This window comes from Moschus berezovskii, chromosome 21 (genome assembly GCF_049115385.1).
Source record: "Moschus berezovskii isolate FMDL1 chromosome 21, NW_MosBer_1.0, whole genome shotgun sequence".
In the NCBI taxonomy this organism is placed as follows: domain Eukaryota; kingdom Metazoa; phylum Chordata; class Mammalia; order Artiodactyla; family Moschidae; genus Moschus; species Moschus berezovskii.
In genome coordinates, this window is record NC_142480.1 from 50421346 (window position 1) to 50443279 (window position 21934).

The 21934-nt window shown below is 43.6% G+C and overlaps 1 protein-coding gene across 1 annotated transcript in view; it reads left to right on the forward strand.

The window, feature by feature from the left end:
* Positions 1 to 21769, forward strand: part of DET1 (DET1 partner of COP1 E3 ubiquitin ligase) — a 31827-nt gene extending 10058 nt beyond the window's left edge. Inside the window, exons 2-5 of the mRNA XM_055417765.2 lie at positions 1072 to 2164; positions 6310 to 6497; positions 17319 to 17510; positions 21103 to 21769. Coding sequence (XP_055273740.1) covers positions 1082 to 2164; positions 6310 to 6497; positions 17319 to 17510; positions 21103 to 21292 — 1653 coding nt within the window. The 5' untranslated portion in view covers positions 1072 to 1081 and the 3' untranslated portion in view covers positions 21293 to 21769. The remainder of the gene's footprint in view (positions 1 to 1071; positions 2165 to 6309; positions 6498 to 17318; positions 17511 to 21102) is intronic.
* Positions 21770 to 21934: the final 165 nt, after the last annotated feature.

Consider the following 21934-nt stretch of genomic DNA (forward strand, 5'->3'; position numbering starts at 1 on the left):
TTATCATATGTGAAATGAATCTGACGTGGTTGGGGGCTCCCCACCTCAACACTCTGGATTCAAGAGGCCATTCCTTCCGGAAGTGTATAAATTAGCCTGGGATAGAACCTGCACGCTGAATTTACTAATTAAGAAGTGAGAAACCAGAACTATAAAGGTGGCATAGAAATACAAGAAACCATTCTTAAGTAATCTTTTAAAACTTTGAACAAAGTTACAGATTTTACCATTTGTGATAAACTGGTATATATAATTTAACCAGAACCAAAAGAAAATTAGTATTGTGTGAATTTTGAAGCACTTTCAACATGTTGTAGGAATAATGTGGACTCTCTTGAGTTTTACACATTCATAAGTGAATGGTCTGTATCTCGTGCCTTTGGTGGCTTTCTGTGAGCTGTAGTTTCTGGGAAGTGAGCAGCTCTCATTCCTGTAACTCTTGTAGTCCAGTCATTCGTGTGCCTCCTTCATGAGGATTCAGTATGACTGTGGTGCTGTTGTCACTCTAATAGGAACTCTAACTCTGTGTAAAGCCCCAAAGGATTTTTTTTAAGCCATTCATAATTTTTATTTTATTTTTAGTGGAGGATGATTGTTTTACAGTGTTGTGTTGGTTTCTGCCATACAACAGCGGGAATCAGCCATAACTTTATATATTGCCTTCCTCTTGAGCCTCTTCCCACCCTTGCCTCACCCAGCCAGGGCATCGCAGAGCACCGGGCAGGACTCCCTGTGTTGGACAGCCACCTCCCGCTGGCTGTCTGTTTTGCACATGGAAGTGTATATATGTCATTGCTGCTTTCTCAGTTCGTCCCACCCTCTCCTTCCCCGGTACACCTGCATTTTTTCCAACAGTAAACACTGCAGTACTGCGCATCACTTGAATCCATGGATGTGGAAGATCTGTGGACAGGAAGGAACCACGTATACTGAGCCAGCTGTAAATTATACTCAAATTTTCAGCTGCAGAGGGTTGGTGCTCCTAACCCCCGTCTTGTGCAAAGGTCATCTGTATTTACGTTTTAGTAAATTTTTGTTTTCTTGACTTCTCTTTTTCACTTTCCCATGCAGAGATGTGATAATGGATCATCATGTTTCCACCATCAAACCTCGAAGAATCCAAAACCAAAATGTCATTCACCGCCTGGAACGCCGGCGGATCAGCTCAGGCAAGGCAGGTACACACTGGCACCAGGTCCGGGTGTTCCACCAGAACGTCTTCCCCAACTTCACGGTCGTCAATGTGGAGAAGCCGCCTTGCTTCTTGCGTAAGTTCTCCCCCGACGGACGCTACTTCATCGCTTTCTCTTCCGACCAGACGTCTCTGGAAATCTACGAGTACCAGGGTTGCCAGGCCGCCGAGGACCTCCTGCAGGGCTACGAGGGGGAGATTCTGGCCAACGGCAACGACCAGCGGTCAGTCAACATCCGCGGCCGGCTCTTCGAGCGCTTCTTTGTCCTGCTGCACATCACCAACGTGGCGGCCAACGGCGAGCACCTGAACCGGGAGTGCAGCCTCTTCACGGACGACTGCCGCTGCGTCATCGTGGGCTCTGCGGCCTACCTGCCGGACGAACCTCACCCCCCCTTCTATGAGGTGTATCGGAACAGCGAGTCCGTGACCCCCAACCCCCGGTCCCCGCTGGAGGACTACTCCCTGCACATCGTTGACCTCCACACCGGCCGCCTGTGTGACACCCGCACCTTCAAGTGCGACAAGGTGGTCCTGTCGCACAACCAGGGGCTGTACCTGTATAAGAACATCCTGGCCATCCTGTCGGTGCAGCAGCAGACCATCCATGTCTTCCAGGTGACCCCCGAGGGCACCTTCATCGACGTGAGGACCATTGGCCGTTTCTGCTACGAGGACGACCTGCTCACCGTGTCGGCCATGTTCCCCGAGGTGCAGCGGGACAGCCAGACAGGCATGGCCAACCCGTTCAGGGACCCCTTCATCAACTCCCTCAAACACCGGCTGCTGGTGTACCTGTGGCGCCGGGCAGAGCAGGACGGAAGTGCCATGGCCAAGAGGCGCTTCTTTCAGTATTTTGACCAGCTGCGGCAGCTGCGCATGTGGAAGATGCAGCTTCTGGATGAAAACCACCTGTTCATCAAGTACACCAGTGAGGACGTGGTGACTCTGCGAGTCACAGATCCGTCGCAGGTAGGAGTGCTGTCCTGCCCTTCGCCCTTCCCGTCTCTTTGGGAGGGCGTCTCTCTTTGCCTGTGGCCAGCCTCTCAGAAATAACACATTTTATATGGATCTTGAATTTTTGCTATCCCAGGGCTCAGCCAAACTTAAAACAACTCCACTTCTCTCTGGCCACATGTATTTATTTGGACAAATGGAAGCTAAATATCAAGCCATTGACATATAGGTAGTCAACCCTGTGAATATTATCCTATTTCTTTATTTTTTTTAATATTATTTTTATTTTTTTGAATTTTACTTTTTTGGGGCTGCACTGGGTCTTTGTTGCAGCAAGCAGGGTCATCTTGGTTGCCCTGCAGCATGTGGGATCTTCATTCCCTGACCAAGGATCAAATCTATGTCTCTTGCATTGGAAGGCAGATTCTTAACCACTGGACCACCAGGGAGGTTCCCCACCCTAATTCTTCTGCAGACCATTTTCATTACCCTGGAGAAGGAAGCCCGGATGCTCTAAGGTTAAGATTTGACTCCCTATGGATAGTGCTTTGGTTTTGTGGAAGATTGTACTTATTGGTCTGTTTTAGTTCTGGCAATGAGAATGAACCCACCATACAAAAGAAAATCTTCTAAAAAGTCTAGTCTTTTTTCTTATTTAAATGATGTCAATACACTTTCTCACAATATCTTTAGATTGTAACTAGTCTTTTTCTTACTTAAATGATGTCAGTATACTTCCTCACAAAATCTTTAGATTGTAACCAGCGGGACAGTTCATTTAACAGTTAAGCTCTATGACTTTACTCTGACCTTGCCCACACGCTGGAACATAGATTGTGAAGCAGTGATAAGATGGGAAGGAAGCCAAAGTTTTTGATCTACCAGTGAATCACCAGGACTGCAGGTTCTGAGGGTTTTTTAGTTTGGGTGAAAGATGTTGATAGGGAAGACGCAAATAGGAATAAGGTGTTAAGAGTACAGAAACCGTGAAGATGTTTGGGTTGAAACACCATGCTGTACCTCAGGGTGATGTGGACATTTCCCTTTGAGGAGCCGTCTACTTTATTGTTGATCAAGTGAGAGACCTAACTTCTTTACAGGTCAGTTCAGTTATTCAGTCCTGTCTGACTCTTTGCAACCCCATGGACTGCAGCACACCAGGCTTCCCTGTCCATCACTGACTCCCAGAGCTTGCTCAAACTCATGTCCATTGAGTCGGTGATGCCATCCAACCGCCTCATCTTCTGTTGACACTTTCCACTCCTGTCTTCAATCTTTCCCAGCATCAGGGTCTTTACCAATGAGTCAGTTTTTCACGTCAGGTGGCCAAAGTAGTGAAGCTTCAGCATCAGTCCTTCCAATGAATACTCAGGATTGATTTCCTTTAGGATTGACTGGTTTGATCTCCTTGCAGTCCAAGGGACTCTCAAGAGCCTTCTCCAAAACCACAGTTCAAAAGCATCAATTTTTCAGTGATCAGTTTTCTTTATGGTCCAACTCTCACAACCATACATGACTACTGGAAAAACCATAGCTTTGACTAGATGGACCTTTGTCGGTGAAGTCGTGTCTCTGTTTTTTAATATGCTAAGTTTGTCATAGCTTTTCTTCCAAAGAGCAAGCATCTTTTAATGTCATGGCTATAGTCACCATCTTTGGAGCCCAATAAAATAAAATCTCTCACTGTTTCCATTGTTTCCCCATCTGTTTGCCATGAAGTGATGGGACCGGGTGCCATGATCTTCATTTTCTGAAGTTTGCGTTTTAAGCCAGTTATTTCAGTGTCCTCTTTCACTTTCATCAAGGGTCTCTTTAGTTCCTCTTTGCTTTCTGCCGTAAGGGTGGTGTCATCTACATATCTGAGGTTATTGACTTTTCTCCCTGCAATCTTGATTCAAACTTGTGCTTCATCCAGTCTGGCATTTCACATGTTGTACTCTGCATTTAAGAGCAAGGTGACAGTATATAGCCTTTATGTATTCCTTTCCCAGTTTGGAACCAATAACCCCCCCCATCATTCTCCTATTTCCACATTGTCTCCATATATATGAGTTTGGAAATATACAACAGAACAAACCAGTAAACTGCAGTCAACTGAGTCTGGTTTCTCTCATTGACTGCCCTTAAGAGAAACTGTACAGGTAATTGTCTCCTGAGAACTTACCAACCATCCATGGAAAAATGGTTTCTAATATTTTTCTTCTGAATCATACCTTGTGTATTCTAAAAAAAAAAAAAAGGGAGGGGAGGTGACTAAAATGGTTGCTGTTTAGTCACTAAGTCATGTCCCACTCTTTGCAATCCTATGGACTGCCAGGCTACTCTGCCCATGGGATTTCACAGGCAAAGAATACTGGAGTGGGTTGCTATTTTCTTCTCCAGGGGATCTTCCTGGCCCAGTGATCCAACCTGCGTATTCTGCATTGGAAAGCAGATTCTTTCCAATGACACCAGGGAAGCCCATTGAGATCTGAGTAATAAATTTGTTAGACATTTTTTTTTTCTGAATTTTTTTCTTCCTTATTAATGATGAAGTCGCCATGAGTCAGTTACCATTGTGGGTGAGTGTCCAGTTCATCTCAGTCGTCATGAGAGGGTGTTGGTAGAGCCCTTGACTTCTGTACCCTTCTGTCCTGTATCTCCCAGTCTGCCCTGGTGGGAATGTTAGTAAATGTTTGTGTAATTCTGTATTCACACAGCCACAATGGATCCTGGTGAAGCCCTGATGTGATCAAAGTGTCGTCCAGGTTTATAGAAAGAACACGAGTCCATCTTGTATTTAGGTTTGAGCTATAATTACCTTTTTATTTTGGAGGGAGTATGTTGTCTGTGACTGCTGCATTAGAGATTATCCTTTTCTCCTTCACTAAAACATGACCTCCTTATATCTGGTGGCTACAGTAAGTCATAGCCAGCAACATTGCTAGGACTCTGTGCTTTGCTTACAGAATTTGTAACTTTACACCCGAACTCTCCCCTTGTTGTCCTCCAGCCTCCTTCCCCAGTTTAATTTGATAAGTTCCAATAAGGTTAATGAGTAAAAAGTGTACCTCAGCACAAAGCCTTGCTAATATTATGGGTATTATTCTCAGATTACCCTCCAGCCTCTTTAATTTACAGCCAAATTTAATTTCCAGGTGACCGCAAAAGTCATGTAATATAAGCTCTGGGAAGGACTAATTACTGGTAAAACAGGTGGGCCAGATGTCTCCAAAAATTGGTAATGAAGATTCAGGTTTAATTCTAGGAGGCGGAATACTAATCCTAGCGTTCTAGAAACTTCTAGAGTCCTGGTGGAAGACCCACACTGCCACATTCACTGTGACAAACACTCGGGGTACCTCGCACTTCCTTGTCAAGCTGAGCAGAGCACTGGAGGTTCAGAGAAGAGGACCAGGCACCTGGGGACCCTTTCAGAGAAAGCAGTAACTCTGCCACCAGTAGCATTTGAATGCTTTTCATGTTTCCCGCTCTGATCTGAATTGCTCCAAATGTCCAACATATGTTACAAACGCTCTTGGCTAGAAGAACGTTTATGAAGAAATGGAAAGCACTTTTCTGATTTTTTCATTTGTTCAGCAGCAGTCTGCCACTTGGTTACAACTTGCCTAGGTGGACGTGGTGTGTTTAAGATGTCTCTCTGCATGTTAGAAATATTAAGAGAGAAAAAGAAATGACCCCCAATTGAACTTTCTGCTATACCCATACAAGAGAAAATAATTTGCCAACAGGCAGCTCCTGACTGCAAATCACTTTCTCAGCAGGAAGGAAAATTAAATCTGACATTTTAGAAAAGTGTTTTTAATCTCAGAGTGGGTTGGGGCGTTAAGTAGGGAATAAGCATTTGTAAGGAAACATATTAAATTTGCACACAGTTTGAAATGAAAGATTGGAAGCCCTTTTATGCATATATGCTGAGCAATTCAGTAATTCCCGCAGCACAGGTACAGTGGGAAAGCGGGCAGCTCTGAGGCCCTTGATGGCTCAAGCCCACTGAGGCTTCCTCCTCTTCCAGAACCTCCTGGCATCACATTGCTGCTGTAGTGCCAGAGTGAAAGTGTTTGCTTGTTTCACTCAGGGAGTTTGAGTTTTCAGCCAGATGATGAATATGCTAGGTGAGGTCTTATACTCAGCTGCCCCTTGGGTCTCTTTTTCTGCAGGCATCTTTCTTTGTGGTGTACAACATGGTGACAACAGAGGTGATCGCGGTGTTTGAGAACACGTCAGATGAGCTTTTGGAGCTCTTTGAGAACTTCTGTGATCTCTTCCGGAATGCTACCCTGCATAGCGAAGTGCAGTTTCCCTGCTCAGCTTCCAGCAACAATTTTGCACGGCAGATCCAGCGCCGGTAAGCTGCTCCACTAGACTTAATAAGCTTAATTTTTCTGTACAAAATGTGTTGGTGTGGACCCAGTAGTTGCTTACTTCGGGAAACCTTCCCACGTTCTTTCTGCCCACCTGGTCTTGGGTTGGTCTGCCTGTTGTAACTTCCTGTGTCATCCTAAATGTCTCTCTCTCAGCACCTGAGGGATTACCTGTGTATTGTCCGTGATTCCTCCTAGACTGTCTGTTACCTCCAGAGAGATAGAAACTGTGTCTTTGTTTAGTTTATTGCTGTATCTGCAGTGGTGCACTGTCAAGCACTTAAACTAATTTTTGAATGAATCAGTGCAGTTCGGTTCAGTTGCTCAGTTGTGTCCAACTCTTTGCGACCCCATGGACTGCAGCAGCCCTGTCCATCACCAACTTTGAATGAATAAGGAAATAATTTTACAACTTTTGGTTAAACATGTACATTGAACACATGCATTTATCTCTGCTGTATCCCAAAATCCTACTTAAAGTGACAATAAAGGATGAAGAGATATAAACCTACAAGAGTGAAGAGAATGGGGAGGAAACATCAACAGAGTTTTAGAAGCTGAAGAGCCAATGGATGAGTGATAACTAACTTGACATACCTCAGAGAACAAAAAAGACTACAGAGCTTACCCATCAAGAAGTAAGTTGTCTTGCACCAGAGAATTCTGGAAAAAGTCAAGAAACTGGAGGCCCTATATACCTCTGAAGGATTGGATGACATTCTTTTTTAGTTTTGCTGTGCTTTGAAGCTTGTGGCATCTTAGTTCCCTGACTAGGGATCAAACCTGTGTCCCCTGCAGTAGAGGCATAGAGTTTTAACTACTGGACTGTCAGGGAGTCCCCTAGATGACAGTCAGATACTCTAGTATCTGACAGTCTTAAACAGATACTCTAGTTCCTTTCCTTAAGACTCCAACTGCCAAATGACTGTCTCTTCCCCAACTCAGCAATAGGTTAGAGGTTTATTCTCCGGAGAAATTGAACCATGCAGGCTCTGGTTTCAAGTTTGTGAAACATGGCTGAGAATAGAGATGAGACTCATCATGCTTAAACCAAGAAGTAAGTGAAAATTGATATACTGATGGGGTAGATGCCTATTCCTCTTATCAGATATGGCATCCAGGCATATACTCTTCAGGCAGGAGATTAGAGTTAATTCCCTAGGGAAACTGACCAACCCGAAGAAGAGACCCTTGGAGGACCTTCTCAGAACACCTAAGTCACCCTCAGTTGATCCCCACCTGCTCAGAACCAGAGCTTCTTATCCTTATCTGAGTATATTATTGTGAAATGACTGGTTATTTTGAACCAAGGGCCTGCATGCAGCCCTACTTAAGTCAGTCAGTGTTTCATCACGTTCCATGTACCTTAGCCAGTTATAGGAAATAGCTGCTTTAGGCTCCAGTACAGATCAGATCAGAGTGAGCGGATGAATCAGAATAGGCATTACTGCTGTGGGGGGAAATGGGCAAAGCAGATATCTAATTCACTGGCATTGTATTCCTATAGAAGGATAGTGCGTGATTGAAAACAAGTGGATATTGATTTTCAGACAAGTAGACATGCCCTTTTATTTTTTCTGGCTCACACACATTTTCAGCCTGACTGGCATCTCTCTTCAGTATAGAAGGGTTTTTGGAAGCAAAATATGGATCAGGTTTTGCTTTTTTCATTTTGAAATGAGTTTTGTCTTTTAAAATTGACTAGATATATTATCAACTAGTAACAAAAGCTGGGTACAGTTAAAATATCAAAGAGATCACCAGAAAGTCCAAGCTCCATGAGGGCAGGGGTTTTTATCTGTTATATATACACCGCCATATCCACAGCACCTCGGCCAATGTCTTCCATGTGGGAGGAGCTTGTTAGGCATTCGTTGAATGAATAACATCATCATGAATTAGAGGAGGCTATGTTTTCTGAAAATTTATTTCACAGTGTACCCATAATTAAGTGAAATTGTAGGAAGCCGCAGGAAGAGAAAATAAACATTCTAGCTTCATGATCTTCAAAATTTTGCTTCTTATCAGCAAATGGTTTTGAAAACTGTAGATCTCACACATTTATGTTTAAGTTGCTCTTTAAATTTCTTACTTAGTGGCAGAGGATGCAGTTTTCAGCATATTAAACATTGACATTTAAAAATAAAAGTATTACAAGATATAATTGGCATATAACATTGTATAAGTTTAAGGTATTAAGATTTTTAAATATAGCCAAGGGACTCTAATACCATAGTAATTTAGTATTCATATTTGACATAAAAAGCACAGGGTAAGTTTTTCCTGTACTGTTTGAACTTTTATATTTCTTCTTATTTTCAAATTTATCCATCTTCCCCACAAAATTGTGTCCTAATAACATTTTATCAATCATCTTATACTTTGCTGCATTGAAAATACAATGTATACATATAAATCAAAATTATTTTTGTTTCTTGTGAAGGCATGGTTCTGACGGGTCAATTTTACAGTCTTCAAAGAACTTCTGGTAAAAATGAGTGAAATGGATTATTATTGTTACTATTATAGGTTAGAATAAATGGTTAAGAAAAAATGGACATCAGAGATCACGAGTCACTTAAAGAAAGCCTTTATTTTGAAAGATGGAGACCAAAATAAAACAGTATAAAAAATGAACATGGTATAAACTGAAATAATTTAAACTATAAAAACAGGAACATTCCTAGAATAGTGATGCTAAGTGAGATACTTTAGAAATCCAAACTCTGTTAGATATAGTTTAGAAACTCTCCAAGAAAGTAGGAAAAAGAAGAGTAAGAAAATGGGAGAGAAATGATTAAAAAAAACATTCAGAGCATTTCCCCAGGAGATCCAATATGTGGCTACTTCCAGAAGGAGCAATAGAAAAAATGAAAGGGAGGAAACGATGTCAGCCATTTACTAATATTAAAAGACACACATTTCATGGGAGTTGCCTGGTGACCTAGTGACCCAGCTTCAGTCCTTGATTGGGGAACTGAGATCCTGCAAGCCACATGACATGGCCAGAGGAGAAAGAAGAATACACACACACACACACACACACACACACACACACACACACTCTTCCAGATTGGCAAGCACCATCACACACAGACACACACACACACACACACACACACACACACTCTTCCAGATTGGCAAGCACCATCTCACGCACACACACACACTTCCAGATTGGCAAGCACCGTTACACACACACACACAAACACACACACACTTCCAGATTGGCAAGCACCATCACACACAAACACTCACACACACACACACACACACACACACACACACACTCTTCCAGATTGGCAAGCACCATCTCTCTCACACACACACACACACACACACACACACACTTCCAGATTGGCAAGCACCATCACACACACACACACACACACACTTCCAGATTGGCAAGCACCATCTCTCACACACACACACACACACACACACACACTCTTCCAGATTGGCAAGCACCATCTCACACACTTCCAGATTGGCAAGCACCATCTCACACACACACACACGTCCAGATTGGCAAGCACCATCTCACACACTTCCAGATTGGCAAGCACCATCCCAGGGTGTGCTGGAGCTGGCTCTTTCTGGCTTGTGAGAGCAAACCGTTAAACTTTCAGGAGCTTCTAAACGCAAGTTGTTGAACACAGCCGTTATTAAACATTAATTATCTCCTAATTGTTAATTCACAGCTGCTTTACTCTTGCACTCTTGAGGTTATTTGTGTCTGATTCATCTGTCCGGTGAAAGCACCATAGAGTGGTATGCTGCTGCTCATCTCGTGACAGCTCTGCATTCAGTGATGCCACCTTGGTGCCTTGAAATTGACCACAGCAGGAGAATTTACACCACAGAAATTGGCAAGCACTGCAAACCATGACTTTTTTCCCTTCAGGGAAATTATTATTAAACCTGTCATCACATCACAACTCCATCAAGTACCCAGTACAGTCAGTAAAGAAAAGACCATAATGAGACATATCATCATGAAATTTTAGAACACTGGAGATAAAGAGAAAATTGTAAAAACTTTCAGAAAGAACACATACATTTCACATATAAAAAATTAAGCCATTAATGGTATCAATGTAATAATAATACTGAAAACTTGAAGTCATTACAGTCATGCTCTCAGAATTCTACAAAAAAAATATAAAGATTTTAAAACTAGATGTCCTTTTCATTATAGGGGACTGGAATGCAAAAGTAGGAAGTCAAGAAACACCTGGAGTAACAGGCAAATTTGGCCTTGGAGCATGCAATGAAGCAGGGCAAAGGCTAATAGAGTTTTGCCAAGATAACGCACTGGTCATAGCAAACATCCTCTTCCAACAACACAAGAGAAGACTGTACACATGGACATCACCAGATGGTCAACACCGAAATCAGATTGATTATATTCTTTGCAGCCAAAGATGGAGAAACTCTGTACAGTTAGCAAAAACAAGACCAGGAGCTGACTGTGGCTCAGATCATGAACTCCTTATTGCCAAATTCAGACTCAAATTGAAGAAAGTAGGAAGAAACATTAGACCATTCAGATATGACCTAAATCAAATCCCTTATGATTACACAGCAGAAGTGAGAAATAGATTTAAGGGACTAGATCTGATAGAGTGGCTGAGGAACTATGGACGGAGGTTCATGACATTGTACAGGAGACAGGGACCAAGACCATACCTATGGAAAAGAAATGCAAAAAACCAAAATGGCTGTCTGAGGAGGCCTTACAAATAGCTGTGAAAAGAAGAGAGGCGAAAAGCAAAGGAGGAAAGGAAAGATATAAGCATCTGAATGCAGAGTTCCAAAGAATAGCAAGGGGAGATAAGAAAGCCTTCCTCAGCGATCAATGCAAAGAAATAGAGGAAAACAACAGAATAGGAAAAACAAGAGCTCTCTTCAAGAAAGTTAGAGATATCAAGGGAACTTTTCATGCAAAGATGGGTTCGATAAATGACAGAAATGGTATGGACCTAACAGAAGCAGAAGATATTAAGAAGAGGTGACAAGAATACACAGAAGAACTGTACAAAAAAGATCTTGATGACCAAGATAATCACGATAATGTGATCACTGACCTAGAGCCAGACATCTTGGAATGTGAAGTCAAATGGGCCTTAAAAAGCATCACTAAGAACAAAGCTAGTGGAGGTGATAGAATTCCAGTTGAGCTATTTCAAATCTTGAAAGATGATGGTGTGAAAGTGCTGCACTCAATATGCCAGCAAATTTGGAAAACTCAGGAATGGCCACAGGACTCGAAAAGGTCAGTCTTCATCCCAATCCCAAAGAAAGGCAATGCCAAAGAATGCTCAAACTACCACACAATTGCACTCATCTCACACGCTAGTAAAGTCACGGTCAAAATTCTCCAAGCCAGGCTTCAGCAATATGTGAACTGTGAACTCCCAGATGTTCAAGCAGGTTTTAGAAAAGGCAGGGGCACCAGAGATCAAATTGCCAACATCCGCTGGATCATGGAGAAAGCAAGAGAGTTCCAGAAAAACATCTATTTCTGCTTCATTGACTATGCCAAAGCCTTTGACTGTGTGGATCACAATAAACTGTGGAAAATTCTGAAAGAAATGGGAATACCAGACTACCTGACCTGCCTCTTGAGAAACCTGTATGCAGGTCAGGAAGCAACAGTCAGAACTGTACTGGAACAACAGACTGGTTCCAAATAGGAAAAGGAGTACGTCAAGGTTGTATATTGTCAGCCTGCTTATTTAACTTATATGCAGAGTACATCATGAGGAACGCTGGGCTGGAAGAAGCACGAGCTGGAATCAAGATTGCTGAGAGAAATATCAATAACCTCAAATATGCAGATGACACTACCCTTATGGCAGAAAGGAAGAGGAACTCAAAAGCCTCTTGATGAAAGTGAAAGAGGAGAGTGAAAAGGTTGGCTTGAAGCTCAACATTCAGAAAACAAAGATCATGGCATCTGGTCCCATCACTTCATGGGAAATAGATGGGGAAACAGTGGAAACAGTGTCAGACTTTATTTTTTGGGCTCCAAAATCACTGCAGATGCTGATTGCAGCCATGAAATTAAAAGATGCTTACTCCTTGGAAGGAAAGTTATGACCAACCTAGACAGTATATTAAAAAGCAGAGACATTACTTTGCCAACCAAGGTCTGTCTAGTCAAGGCTATGGTTTTTCCAGTGGTCATGTATGGATGTGAGAGTTGGACTGTGAAGAAAGCTGAGCGCCGAAGAATTGATGCTTTTGAACTGTGGTGCTGGAGAAGACTCTTGAGAGTCCCTTGGACTGCAAGGAAATCCAACCAGTCCATTCTAAAGGAGATCAGTCCTGGGTGTTCATTGGAAGGACTGATGCTAAAGCTGAAACTCCAATACTTTGGCCACCTCATGTGACAAGCTGACTCACTGGAAAAGAGTCTGATGCTGGGAAGGATTGGGGGCAGGAGGAGAAGGGAACGACAGAGAATGAGATGGCTGGATGGCATCACCGACTTGATGGATATGAGTCTCAGTGAACTCCGGGATTTGATGATGGACAGGGAGGCCTGGCATGCTGTGATTCATGGGGTCACAAAGCGTCGGACATGACTGAGCAACTGAACTGAACTGATCTGAAAACTAGAATTCTACATCGAAATAACAGGGTTTAATAAAGACATTTTCAGACATGTAAGGTCTCAAAAAATTACCTCCCATGTTCTTTTTCTAAGGAAACCTCTGAAAGATATTATCCCCCAATGAACCACGAAAGAATGATACAGGAAGTAGAGTCAAACAGTGGAGAGAAGCACAGAGAATTCCAAGGATAATGTTAAAGGGAGGTTCCAGGATGACAGGCCACAGGCTGGACCAGATAGAAACAGGAAGGGGGAGGTTTCCATCACAGATGTACCCAAGGAAAGGTTACAGTTACTGGAATATCTGTTGGGTTTGAATGTATTAAGATGAGATTGTCTGTGCTGTCCTAGCAGGGTTCTCAGCATAGGCCTCACTGAGAAGGTGACACTTGAGTAAAGCTTTTGAAGGAGGTTAGGGAGCAAGCCCGGAGAAGGCAATGGCAAGCCACTCCAGTACTCTTGCCTAGAAAATCCCACGGATGGAGGAGCCTGGTAGGCTGCAGTCCGTGGGGTCGCTAAGGGTCGGACACGACTGAGCGACTTCACTTTCACACATTGGAGAAGGAAATGGCAACGCACTCCAGTGTTCTTGCCTGAAGAATCCCAGGGACGGGGGAGCCTGGTGGGCTGCCGTCAGTGGGGTCACACAGAGTCGGACACCACTGAAGTGACTTAGCAGCAGCAGCAGCAGGGAGCAAGCCATGTGGCCATCAGGGGAAGAATAGAGCAAGCAAAGGGAATGGTAAATGTAAAGGTCCAGAGTTGAGTCTCAGACATTTGAGGAACACTGGGGAACTCAGGGTGGCTGGGCTGGAGGGAGCAGGAGGCAGAGTAGGTAGAGTTGTGTGGTGAGAGAGGACCAGGCACGTATGGCCATTCTGAGGCTTTGACTTTAACTGCAGATGAGATTGTGTAGTGTTTGAAGTGTCTGAGCGGAGGAGTGACATGGTCTCATGGACATTTTTTTGGCCGCACTCTGTGGCATGTGGGATCTTAGTTCCCTAACCAGGGACTGAACCTGTGCCCCCTGCCGTGAGAGCTTGGAGTCTTAACCACTGGACCACCAGGGCGGTCCCTCTCACTTATGTTTTAACAGGGTCACTCTGGTTGCTGTTTTAAGAATAGATCATAGGGGGATAGGCTGGAAGTTAGTAAACCATTGCAGTGATCCAATAATAGTACTAGAATCTGTTTCCTGATGGGAGCTTTAAAAAGTTTTCTTTTCATGGCTTCTGTCAGTTACAAAGAAGGCAGTGCCATCCAGGAGGGTGAACTTGGAGGGTGGGGAGGATGAAGTCGTCATCTAAGGGAGAGGGTGCTTTTGAACTGTGGTGCTGGAGAAGACTCTTGAGAGTCCCTTGGACTGCAAGGAGATCCAACCAGTCCATTCTAAAGGAGATCAATCCTGGGTGTTCATTGGAAGGACTGATGCTAAAGCTGAAACTCCAATACTTTGGCCACCTCATGTGACAAGTTGACTCGCTGGAAAAGACTCTGTTGCTGGGAGGGATTGGGGGCGGGAGGAGACGGGGACGACAGAGAATGAGATGGCTGGATGGCATCACTGACTCGATGGACATGAGTTTGAGTGAACTCCGGGAGTTGGATGGACAGGGAGGTCTGGTGTGCTGTGATTCATGGGGTCGCAAAGAGTCGGACACGACTGAGCGACTGAACTGAACTGAAGGGAGAAGGTGACTTGCCGGACTGTGGGAATGCAGCAGGAGTGCCTTGCAGCATTACGGCAACATATGTATCCATGAGTTCATGGGTATAAAGTGTGTGATTTTAATGATGGTGAAATTTAAGCTGACTCCGGAAGGAAAAGAGGTCATGATGGAGGCATAGGATGGCGAGAAGTTGGTAGAGTCAATGGCATTTTGGTCCCATTTCAGTTGAAGGAAGTTGAACCTGGGATAAGCAGAGTGAGTTATTTGGAAAATTAGGAGAGAAGATAACTGGAGTCTATGTGCTGCTCCCTGAGATTATGGAGGTGCAGTCATTGGTAATAGTGAGATTGAGGGTATGTTGTGGGAATGCGTTGCTGAGGCAGAAAGGAGGTCCAGGAACTAGGAAGCCATGGTGTAGGAAGGATCACCTCTGAGAACTTTGAAATCATGAGTTGAGAGAAGGGTGGTTGGACAGAGTGACAGTGCGCCAGGAGTTAATCAGCTGAAGACATCAGAGGGGTGACAGCTTCATCTTTTAGTTGTTGGGCATCTGAGAGTAGAAGTGGTGGGCGTTGTGGGCAATGGGAACTGCTTCAGCCTGTGGATGGTCACAGAGGCTTTGATTTGTGGTCATCACAACCACAGGTCAGCCCCATCATTTGAAATCATCTTTTGAAGCCAGTGAGCCAGGCAGGGTGGAGAACTAGATCTTGGCTGACAAAGGGCTGAAAACCAAAGAGCCCAGGATCTTTGATACCAGCTCAAATGAAAAGGAAAGAAATAAGTTTTGTGTGGCCCAGGGTTTAATTGTATGATTTACACTGAGGCTGTGAAAAATTACTGTTAAGAGAAGTAATGGAAAAGCAGTGTTGACGCTCGGCTTCCTTCTAGGGGAACTGAGAAGTGTTAATGTCCATCTAGCCCTGCAGGTTGACAGTGAAAACAAAAATCAAAACCCACCTCATCAGTCTCTCTAGTCTCATCAAAATTAGGAACATTCGAGTTATTTTATTCTATTAGTTTCAAGGGTGAGATGTTATATCGCATTTCCCCTGGACTGAAAAATGATTTATTTTCCCTTTGATTATTAAACTGTGTGATGTACTTCAATGTAGAGATTTTAAAAAATAAAACTGATAAAAACAGCTATGACCATTTTGATGTATTTCCACTGTTTTTTTTAAAAGATGTTAATTTGTGTGTGTGTTTTCGATCATACTGTACATACAGAACATAGCTTACTGGTTTTTTTTTTTTTTTTTGGTCATGCTGTGTGGCTTGCAAGATCTCAGTTCCTCAAACAGGGATTGAACCTGGGCCACAGGCAGTGAAAGTCTGGAATCCTAACCCCCATTCCACCAGGGAGCTCCCTGTACCTTACTTCTTTTCCTTACCATTATGATAAACATTTCTTCTGTTACCACGTTATCTTTGAAAATAATAGTTTTCCATTAGGTTTTTAATATTCCTGTCATTTTTTTTCATTTTCATAACCACTGGTATATTGAATGTGCACAGGGAGTTTTCTTCCCTAGGGCAAATTTCCAGAAGAATTGAAATATTTGGTCAAAGGGTATTAAGTTTAGTATTCATTATAATGGTGAGAAATAACTGTTCCATTGTTATTATTACTGTAATTATAGATAAGTGAGATAGATGACTCTGTGTTCGTATTATGTACTTCTGGATTCTGGTGTTTCTGCAGAAGTATAGGTAGCTAGTTCCCAACTTTATTTTTTGGCCAGACCGCATGGCATATGGATCTTGGTTCCCCAACCAGGGATTGAACCCGTGCACCTGCCAGTGGAAGCACAGGGTCTTAACCCCTGCACTGCCAGGGAATTCCCTCCCCAACTTTATTTAAACAAAGCATCAGTAATTTTTCAAGAGATTTGATGCAAGTTGGCTTATAACTGATCCCAAGAAGAGTCAGACACTACTTCTGTCCAGGATTCCTTGCTACTCCTTGTTAATGCAGTCGAAGGCTCTAATTTGGGAGAAATATATAAATTTCAACAGAAATAGTTGTCAGAGGTTAGTTATACTCGTTTTTAACTTTTGTAGGATCTTTACTAACTTTTCTTAAGTAACTTCGTGTTTCCAGTTTTTCATTCTGTTTTCTGCTTTTTTGAGAGTATTTGTAGGTATGTAGAGGGGCTTCCCTGGTGGCTCAGCTGGTAAAGAATCTGCCTGCAATGCAGGAGACCTGGGTTCAGTCCCTGGGTTGGGAAGATCCCCTGGAGAAGGAAATGGCAACCTGCTCCGGTATTCTTGCTTGGGAAATCCCACGGACAGAGGAGCCTGGTGGGCTACAGTCCATGGGGTCGCAAAGGGTCAGACAAGACTGATCAACTTTCACTTCTTCACGTTGGAGACGTGTAGACTTGGGAGGTGTGAGAGTTCAGTATCTAGATTCTGTTTTCAGGATATGTTGTTTTTAGACATGTTTGTCAATTTAAAACAAAGGCAACTTGTGCGCTGCTCACACAGTCTTCCTCCCCGGTGCTTTATTTCAGGTTTAAAGACACTATCGTCAATGCCAAGTACGGAGGACACACAGAGGCGGTTCGCCGGCTGCTGGGCCAGCTCCCCATCAGCGCCCAGTCCTACAGCGGTAGCCCTTACCTTGACCTGTCTCTCTTTAGCTACGACGACAAGTGGGTGTCAGTCATGGAGCGCCCCAAGACTTGTGGAGACCACCCTATCAGGTACACACCATCGCTGCTTCAGCTGTGCGCTGCCTCTGGGCGGGGGCGGCTATTCTCTTCCCTCTCCTGAGCGTCGCTTCACTGTGACTTTGTCTACTTGTACTAACAGGTTCAAGTCACAGGGCAGGCTGTTTCTTGAATGTGGGTGCTTTGGCTTCCCTGGTGGCTCTACTGGTCAAGAATCTGCCTACTATGTGGGAGACTTGGGTTCGATCCCTGGGTTGGGAAGATCCCCTAGAGAAGGGAAAGGCTGCCCACTCCAGTATTCTGGCCTGGAGAATTCTATGGACTGTATAGCCCATGGGGTTGCAAGGAGTTGGACACAACTGAGCCACTTTCACTTTCACTTTGGTCATTTAGGCATTAATATCAAAAATTAATTAGTTCTGCTCTTTCCCTCTGCTCAAAACATCCAGTTCAGATAAGTATTGTTCTCTTTTTAAGGTAGCCAGGGAAGAAAACCATACTTTTCAATTTAATGACCTAATACCATTTCACAGGAAACTTAAAAATAATTGAGACTTACATTTTACCCAGCTCAAATTATTTTATCCCCTCCTGTTACCTAATGGAAAGGAGAGACAGTCTGGGGAACAGGTAGGTTTTGGAGAAACTCATGCTTCCTCGGTTGGAAGAGTGTTGGAATGCAGGTTGCCATGTTGCTCTCAGAACCTTGCAGTTCCTTCGTCACGGGTGTCCAGCTCACAGACCCCCCTGTCCCTCCATACTGGGAGCTCGGGTTCTGTGTGTGCTTTCCCAGATGCTAGAGACAGGAGCTGGCACCACTTCCACTGTGGGGTTACTTCAAGGGAGGTGTGAGCTGGGTTCTGGAAGGTCTTCTTCACATAGAAACAGTGGGAGTTAGTATTTCATAATCCAGCTTCCTTGTGTATTAAGTAGGCTTGTGTAACATACTCTGTGCGATTAATTACTGCTTGTAATATTTCCTTTGGGAAATTGTAATATCGAGTTCTGAAAACCAGTTAATTTTTTTATTATGGAAATTTTAAACATATGAAAGTGGAAGACTGTAATGAGCCCCTCTGTACCCATCACCCCACCTCAGCAGCTATCACTCATGGTCAGTGTTGTTTCATCTCTTCCTACCACCACTGCTGCCCTCCCACCTGCCAGCCTGGATTCTCATAGCTCAGGTATCATAGCATTTCACTTGTAAATATTTCAGTATGAATTTCTAAAAGATAAGGACTTAAAAAAATATAACCTCGATACCATTATTCCATCTTACAAAAATTAAACCTATATTAAGATCACTGCTATCAAGTGAGTTTTCACATTTTCCTATTGTCTTGTATGTATTCTTTTTACAGTCAAGACCTAAAGAAGGTCTGTATGTGTTTTTTGGTTGCTGTCCTCCTAAGTCTTTTTTATTTTATGGGTTCTGCTTCCCCGTTACTTTCTCTGTAGTGAAGTTGTTGAAGAAATCAGGTTGTTCGTCTGGTGGTATTCCCCACATTCTGGATTTTTGCTCATTGCATCCCTGGCGGTTCTCCTTTCCCCCTGTTTCCTGTAAACTGGTAGTTAGATTTAGGAGCTCCAGCAACTGGCTTTACATTACAAGCCCTTTGTGTGCTGGGGACCGTGTGGGTGAGGGGAAGGTTTTCACACATAAAAGCAGATAATGGGGCTCATTTGACATTGTCACATAGCCCACGATAACATTTCTCTCCCTTTTGATTGCCCTGCCTTTCTGATTTGAAGAGGTTAACCTAAGTAACAAATCTGGAAATGCCATTGACCCTGACTTCTTGTAATTCTTATTTATGTTTTAATTTAAAATGAGAAATGTAAGGATATTAAAGTCATTTGAAGAGGTAATGCCATTACTCTAACAGCTTTATTGTATTAAGTATATTCCATTCTAGTCTTTGCCAGTGTGTGTGTTTACATTTATGCAGTTGTAGTTGCAGTTGGCATAGTACCTTGTAGCCTGCTTTTATTTAATAAACATTTTCCATATTGTTACACAGTCCTTAAAGTTACAGTCCTGACGACGGCATATTATTCCATAAGATAAATGTAGCATAATTTATTTAGCTCTTCCCCTGTTACTGAGCATTTATTCTCTACCTGCATTTTTACTTTAGAGCTAATGCTATGTGTGTGCTAAGTTGCTCAGTCGTGTCCAACTCTTTGCAACCGTGGGACTGTAGCCCACCAGGCTTCTCTGTTCGTGGGATTCTCCAGGCAAGAATACTGGAGTGGGTTGCCATGCCCTCCTCCAGGGGATCTTCCCAACCAAGGGAGCCAACCACATCTCTTATGTCTTCTGCATTGGCAGGCAGATTCTTTACTGCTGAGTCACTGGAGAAGCCCAAAAGATGCTATAGTAGCCATCTTTATTTACGGCACTATTTACTTCACTTAAAATAAATTCTGAGGATATAAGCTCTTGGATTATTGAGTCAAGGGATACAAATATCTTTGTATCTTCTATGTATTTGCTTTCCAAGAGGGACATGCATTGTAGAGTTCTTTATTTCAGAGCTCCTTGTTTTCTAGAGCTTCCTCCAATTCAGCCCCAACCCTGCCAATCATCTCTGGTTCCCAAGTTCACAGGGCAGTTGCTTTGCATATGGGCAAAAGGCATTTAAGTCCTGGGATGGATGGAAGCATCTTTGTTCTCACCGTGTTAGATGAAAAATTAGAAACTAATTAGTATTTTGTTTTCGTGTGTGCAAAAGAAGAACTTTCCAAAAGAATTTCTTCTTAATAATGAAAAACTCAGGACTTCCCTGGTGGTCCAGAGGTTAAGATTGCACCGCAGTTACTGAGCCTACTCACTGCAGCTGCTGAAGCCCGAGCTCTAGAGCCCATGCTCCTCAACAAGAGAAGCCACTGCAATGAGAAACCCTCACACTGCAACTAGAGAATAGCCCCTGCTCTCCACTAGAGAAAGCCTTTACACAGCAACAAAGACGCAGCACAGCCAAAAATAAATAAATGAATTTTTAAAAAGAGGAAAGAAAAACTCAAGATATGGGCCTAGATCTGCACTGTCCACCAGCCTCCCGTGGCTGGTGAGCCCTAACGTGAGATGTGCTCAAGTGTCAAATACACATCAGGTTTCAAAGACTTAGTACAAAAAAAAATGAAATATCTCTTTAGTATCTTTTATATCATTGGTTGAAATGATAATATTTTAGATGCCCATGTTAGGTTAACTAAAATATTATTAAAATTAATTTCACTTTTTCCTTCTTACCTTGTTTGACGTGGCTTCCTGAACATTTAGGCATGCCTACTTGGCTTGCATTATCATTTCCAGCCCTGGCCTAGGCAGGTAGGTAGCCTGGCAGATAGCTGCTGGAAAAGGGGAGGCCATAATCCAGGCCATAACTAAGGGTCATCTTGGGAAAGACAAATGACCCAGTGATTCAGGCCAGCATAGTGAAGTTCATAATCTCCCTGCTCGTAAAATGAGCTGATCAGGCGTGGGCGATTTTGACTGGGGGCTGACGTTAGAGGAGATTTCGTCAGTGAGGGTAATTCACGAGTCCCCTGCCGTTCAGGTTTCTGGGTGGGGGTGAATGTCTGTCCCACGCTCTCCTCCTCTCATTGTTCTCCTTAGGTTCTATGCCCGGGACTCTGGTCTGCTCAAGTTTGAGATTCAGGCAGGCTTACTGGGCCGTCCCATCAACCACACGGTGCGACGCCTCGTTGCCTTCACCTTCCACCCTTTCGAGCCTTTTGCCATCTCTGTGCAGAGAACGAATGCCGAGTATGTCGTCAACTTCCACATGCGACACAGCTGCACGTAGGTGCCTCACGGAGCCGCTCCTCGGGTCTTCCAAGCCTCTGGCCCCCCAACCCCTCCACCCCGTCACGTCTCAGTGGACTGTGAAGCAGAGGCTCCTGACGCCCAGCCTTGGGGTTCCAGGCTGTACCTCCGATGTGGAGAGCCGGAGACAGGAGGAAAGAGGCGTGAGGGTGGCTCAGCCCTGCACACAACACAACTACTGATGGATCGACTTGCCTTTTCCCTGTGGGAATGCCCAGCATTAATTAAGTCCATTTAATTTTTTGTCTTATTTTGCATTTTTTTGTTATGAAGATGAGAGCATTACACCTCTGCCCCCTTCATGTCACTTCTTTGGCATTACAGTATGCAGCCTGCAGCAGGAAACTCTTGTTTCCTTATGAGAACTCTGTACATCCTTTCAATTAGCCCACAGCAGGGCTGTCTTTATAAGGAAAAAATAAAAAATAAAGCCTTGGTATTTTCTTACTTAAATATATCCCGTTTGAGGACTGTCTTCTGTTCTGATCTCACCAAATGCTTTTCAGATACATGGGTTCCAGCAAGGCCCGTGAAAGGACTAGAGGCTGCGGACCCAGCGGCGCCGGCTGGTAGGACTAAGTGGGGGTGGGCCAGTGTGGAGACCGGCTCTCTTCCAGGCTTA